General features: G+C 38.6%; 1 protein-coding gene across 2 annotated transcripts in view; it reads right to left on the bottom strand.

Annotated features, from left to right (window-relative positions):
* Window positions 1-5,787, bottom strand: part of Arp2 (Actin-related protein 2) — a 44,344-nt gene extending 38,557 nt beyond the window's left edge. For both annotated transcript variants that reach the window (XM_080281391.1, XM_080281390.1), the window contains exons 1-2: window positions 5,703-5,787; window positions 1,430-1,540 (exon numbers count right to left, since the gene is read on the bottom strand). In XM_080281391.1, coding sequence (XP_080137517.1) covers window positions 1,430-1,540; window positions 5,703-5,750 — 159 coding nt within the window. In that variant the 5' untranslated portion in view covers window positions 5,751-5,787. The remainder of the gene's footprint in view (window positions 1-1,429; window positions 1,541-5,702) is intronic.
* Window positions 5,788-6,000: the final 213 nt, after the last annotated feature.

Raw genomic sequence — 6,000 nt, forward strand, 5'->3', positions numbered from 1 at the left:
TTTTAGTACCATTTTCCATCCCCTTCCCCCTCCTTTTTTCTTATATAGACCATGCATCTGTGTGTGTGTTTTTCCCTTAAACAATATTGTGACTGATCTTTAGGGTTTTGACCTGAATTTATTTCTCCTTTTAGATCACTGATGATGACAATTTAAATGTCAAAACGTTTGTAATAAAGATGCTGTTCATGCTTACGTTCGTTGTCCTCTTCCTTCTAAAAAAAGAATGCTATTTGGTATGTTATTATATTATTATAAGTCAAGTTTAGTAAGTAGAAGTGTGACAAATGGCACTGAAGTTTATCTTATTAGTCACGATAGCTTATGGTGACTAATAATCTGACAGTGTTGACGGGACTGGTGAGGACTGCTGTGGTGACCATTAATCTGACAACCATTTATCCAGAACTGAACAAATGAACAAGAAGGGTGGTCTCCTTTACCTCCAGGGAGTTCCAAGAGTCAATAATAATCCCTGCACAGTTATGGAGGTGAGGGTGAATTAACTATGGGAAGATGGTTACTGGCCTCTATCACACAGTTCCATTCAGAGATGCTATGAGGTACTTTAGAGCAAACATAATCAAAAGTTCACTACCGACTGTTTTATACAACCTGAGCTATTGGTCTCATATGTGCTTACACCTATAAATTCCTGCAAACAAACAAACAAATATTTTAGTTGTAAGTGGTCAACCTAAAGAATTATGCAAGAAAAATGTGCTTCTTATCCAACTTGCTTTGTATCTGACAAAATCTTACACTTATCCAGAACAAGTTTATGGTAAAAATACCAGCTACCGTACATCACATATACAGTGTGTCTCAAAGTACAAACAAAACAGCTGATGACGTTTTAAAGACTCCTATATTATTTATACAACTGAATTTCCATTCCTCTAACCACAATTAACAATGCAATGAGATTGTTGGGAAAAAAAAAAAAAAATCTACAAGATAAAGAGAACTGATATGACTATATAACCCAAAATTTACAATTTGTGAAAATTTTGATACTGCAAAAGACTTGGCATAATTATGGCTAGGTCTACTTCATACAAAGCATGTAGGAAAATACTGTAATCACAGTAACTCTTGCCATTCAAATAAAGTGAAAATGCAAATCAAAGTGCTATGACAAAACAGAAAATAAAGGCCAATACTTGAAGTCTGATCAGGTTATTCTTAAAGAAAAAAAAAAAAAAAAAAAAAATCAGTACCATTCCTATTTTCATATACAAAAGAGACATCACACAATTACAAAGAAGAAATATTTCAAACATGTATTATTAACTAAGGTAGCAGTTAATGAACATGGCTACGTCTGATGTCACATTTTTTTCCCCTTTTTATTCATTTGTACTGAAATTACATATTCAGTATGTATCAAAGCTAATGCCATAATTGAAAACTAACACTGGCTCCCTACCTTGACCTCAATATCACCAATCTTGTTTGTTGCTCTGATGATTGGTCGCCCCACCATGGAGGGGAAAATGTGGGCGGGGAAATTGCAGCCAGCATATCCAACTTTTACAAACTGAGAAATAGGAAAAATAAAGTTAAGTCAAGAACCAAGCACCACTGAAGCTGCCTGAATATACAAAATATTTCATGACACATTAACCTGAAAGAATCTGTGTAACATCAACTTTGCTAGGTGGCAAAAGAATATGCACAAATGACTACTGTATATATATATATATATATATATATATATATACCGGTATATATATATATATATATATATATATATATATATATATATATATATATACTATTTTTACTCTAACTTGGTCTAGTCTCATCTTTTTTACAGCTTATTTCACGTAGATTAGTGGCAGCAAAAACAATCTGGCCCTTCATTCTTTCCACAGCACTTCTTCATAGTTAGCATCATATTCTAGTGTTAATAATCTAATGCTAAAACTCAGCATTCAAGCTGGAGATAAAAATTTTAGGCTAAGTTAGAGGTAAAAGTATACCACAAGCCATGGTGACTGAATATTATTTGGAAAAAAAAAAAAAAAAAAATTACATCCTGCAGAATATTAAACTAAACAAATTTTCTTAGTACAGTAGTGAAGCTTTAATTCTACATTTTTTATAATGAACACAGAGAATGAAAGTAATGCGAGTATAAGTGGCTTGGGAATGGCTGGGAGAAGGAGGGAGGTGAGAAGACAGGAAGAAATCAGTAGGATGGAAGTTCTGGAAGTAACTAAGAAAGTAAAAATGAGGAAAGCCCCAGGAACTGAAGGAGTGTGTGGTGAAATGCTGAAGCATGGGGGAGAGATAGTAGTAGAATGGATGTGGAAGATGTGCAGATTGGCCTGGGAGGAAGGTAGAGTCCCAGAGAATTAGAAGTCAGGTATAATTATTCCCTTGTACAAAGGGAAAGGGGAAAAAGAAGTGTGTGGTAATCATAGGGGCATTTGTCTTCTTAGTGTAACAGGATAAGTGTATGGTGGGATACCTATTGACAGAGTCAGGGAAATAACAGAGGAATTAGGTGGAGAAGAACAGGGAGGTTTTAGGAAGGGAAGAGGTTGTGTAGATCAGATATTCATTCTTAGATCTTTAGTTAAAAAGTCTCTAGAGAAGGGAAAAAATTTGTATGCAGCCTTCATGGATTTGGAGAAAGCATATTACAGGGTGGATAAACAAGGATTGTGGAAAGTATTAAGAATAAAAGGAGTAGATGAGAAGTTGCTGAATGCTGTGAAGAGTACGTATGATGGTGCTAAGGCTGCAGTGCGTGTGGATAATGAACTGAGTAAATTTTTCTATTTGAAGGCTAGGTTGAAACAGGGATGTGTCATGTCTCCATGGTTGTTCAATCAGTTCATGGATGAGGTTATAAAAGAGATACAAGGTAGGGCAGTGGATGTTGGAGTGGCCCTAATGAGAGAGGGCAGTGTTTGGAAACTCCCTGTACTGTTGTTTGCAGATGATACTGTGTTGTTACGTGAAGACAAATGGGAACTGCAAGGCTTGGTGGATGAGTCTGGGAGTGTGTGTAAGAAACAGAACTAAAGGTGAATGTAGGGAAGAGCAAAGTTACGGTCTTCGAGAGAAGTGAAGTCAGTGAATGTACAATGAGGATGGATGAGGAGGAAATGGAAAATGTGAGTACGTTTAAGTACTTGGGTAGTGTGATGAGTAAGGATGGAAGTTTGGAGGGTGAAGTGCTTGAAAGGGTACAACAAGGAAGAAAGGTTGCTGGTTCTTTGAAAGCAGTGATGAGAAACAGGGAAGTGAAAGTACTATGGTAGTGTGATGAGTAAGGATGGAAGTTTGGAGGGTGAAGTGTTTGAAAGGGTACAACAAGGAAGAAAGGTTGCTGGTTCTTTGAAAGCAGTGATGAGAAACAGGGAAGTGAAAGTACTTGGGTAGTGTGATGAGTAAGGATGGAAGTTTGGAGGGTCAAGTGCTTGAAAGGGTACAACAAGGAAGAAAGGTTGCTGGTTCTTTGAAAGCAGTGATGAGAAACAGGGAAGTGAGCATGGAAGTGAAAAAGTTATTACATGACAGTATTGTGATACCAACTCTAACATATGGAAGTGAAGCTTGGACCTTGTTGGAGGGACACAAGTTAAGAGTGAGAGCAGTTGAAATGAGTTATTTGAGAGGAGCCTGTGGAGTCATACGGAGACAGACTGACAAATGAGGATGTGAAGGAGCATTGTGGTGTGGATGTGGATGTGACAGGAAGAGTTAGGAGATACACACTGAGGTGGTTTGGCCATGTGGAGAGGATGGAGAGAGAGAGATTGACAAGGAGAGTGTATGTGAGTGAGGTGGAGGGGGAGAGAGGGAGGGGAAGGCCAAGGATGAGATGGGGGGGATGGAGTGGAGAGGTATATGAGAGAGGGGGGTGTGAGTTGGAAGCAGGGCAGTGAAATGGCGGGGGACAGGGTGACATGGAGGTGATTTGTTTGTGGCCACCCTGTATGGGATTGGGGCATCTGGCAATAGATAGATAGACAGATAGGTAAATATCAGGTAAAATTTAACTCAAATTGTAAATAATACACACAGTCAGTACTGTATTCAAATTCTGAACAAAAGTACTGTTAGATGGGTGGAAATGTGTGAACTACAAAAAAATAAAAATAAAATAAAATAATAATAATGAAATGCCCTACACATGTATCAGCTCAAAACCTTGCAGATCATGTCATAAACAAAAACTGTTCAAGAATGTTAAAATATACATACTGGTACCAAATATAATCCTGAAGCAATGGTGGCTCAAGGGCCACATGTTTTCTCGTGATCTAAGTGCACATCGAGTCTGGGGCTCAAAACCCAAGCATGGCACAAATTTTAAGATTTTCATTCCTGTCCATTTGCAACGACAGGAGCAATATAGCATTCTGTCCTACTGATATGAGAATGCAATAATACACACCAAATTTTATGAGACCCAACAAGAACTGAAGCTGTAATAATAACTGAATATGGGTATGAGGACTATTCTTTTAACCAACCCCAAGGAGACTAATAAAAATTAATGAAATTCACTAAAATCTACACTTGTCAAACTTTTATGGACTTTCAACAAATACTGTACTGTACTGTGAAAACCAGTGATTCCACCATTGACAGAATACTGTAATAGGCCTACGGATAGAATACAAAAGCACAGTATAGACTACGGTATCCTTGTGATCTGTAATTGGCAGAGTTGAGCACCTCCGCAATCACTTCAGCAAACCGCAATTTCCGCAATTGCGGACCGCATGATTCAGTTGCAGCATTGCGATAGCGGCAAACTTGTCCGAAACTTGCTGTATTGCAATGCAGAAGTACTTTGGCAATCGCAATCCTGTCAGCAATCTCCCATCTGGCAGTTGGTGTCGGTTAGTACAGGCTGCAGCATGACTCATGAATATCAAGTTTGAACAGGATTCCCAGCCAGCAGTGGCAGCAGGCGAGGCGTCGCTGCATCAGTTAGCAGTAGGGATGGGTGATACCAGGAGAAATGATTTGATACGATACAATAAGACATATTATAAGCCAGCGTGGCAACAAATTTTGTGGCATGCATAGCTAATCACGCAGTTGTGACGTGTGGGTGTGAAGAAGTGTCAAGTGTCACGAGTGTGAACTTCTGAGTCAGTGAGGACTCTAAGAAGTGGTCCAAGTGAAGTTATGAATGAAGTCATTCGTGAGTAGTGAGGGTCACAGCAACTGAGTGTCACTGCGGGAAATTAATGTCATAAATAGATTATAAATACAATAATTCACTACATTACCCTTACCCCCAGTTTGTGCACCTTGTATTAAAAACTATGAAACTGGATTGCAGTTGCAGTACTGAGGTAGCGGAGCTGCACATTCCAAGTTTATAGCAGAATTGCGATTGCAGAAGGTAAGGGTAAGAGGTTGCGGTATTGTGACTGCGTTGTTGAATTTTATTGTGGTGCCCAGCTCTGGTAATTCGACCCTACCAAATTATATCTATGGCTCACTTTAGCCAACAGATACTCCTACTAACACTGCAGCAGTTACGGTCATAAGCAATATATTTATACAACATAATGCTGAGTGCCTGTGAGACAATGAAATACCTATAAGCTGGAATGACACTGATAACTCCACCCGCCCCATCCGGTTCCTGTCACTTGAAGTATTTTCGTATTTATTCACCAGAATAATACGAACAACACATAACATTACCATGATGTAGTACTTACCCCAGTACCGTTGTCGCACACCACTATTTTTCTGCCTTTACTGTCCATTTTCAGCGTGATAAGAGGTAGAACTGCTGGCCGCTGGGTGTTGACAACCAGTGAATCAGATGCTTCTTTCACATCCACTAAATTCTCATTGTAAATTAAAATATTTGTTTCTGCGTCTGTAATGGAACTTACACGTCAGATTTTCTTCTTGTATATATATTTAAACATAAGGTGGCTTCAGTGCTATCAATGAAAGCCAATTTTAGAAAAACTGACGACAATCCTCTGTTGTATCCGATCTTAGAAGCGA

Source organism: Coenobita brevimanus, chromosome 89 (genome assembly GCF_032717465.1).
Source record: "Coenobita brevimanus isolate Jiangsu-jjx chromosome 89, ASM3271746v2, whole genome shotgun sequence".
NCBI classification, from domain to species: domain Eukaryota; kingdom Metazoa; phylum Arthropoda; class Malacostraca; order Decapoda; family Coenobitidae; genus Coenobita; species Coenobita brevimanus.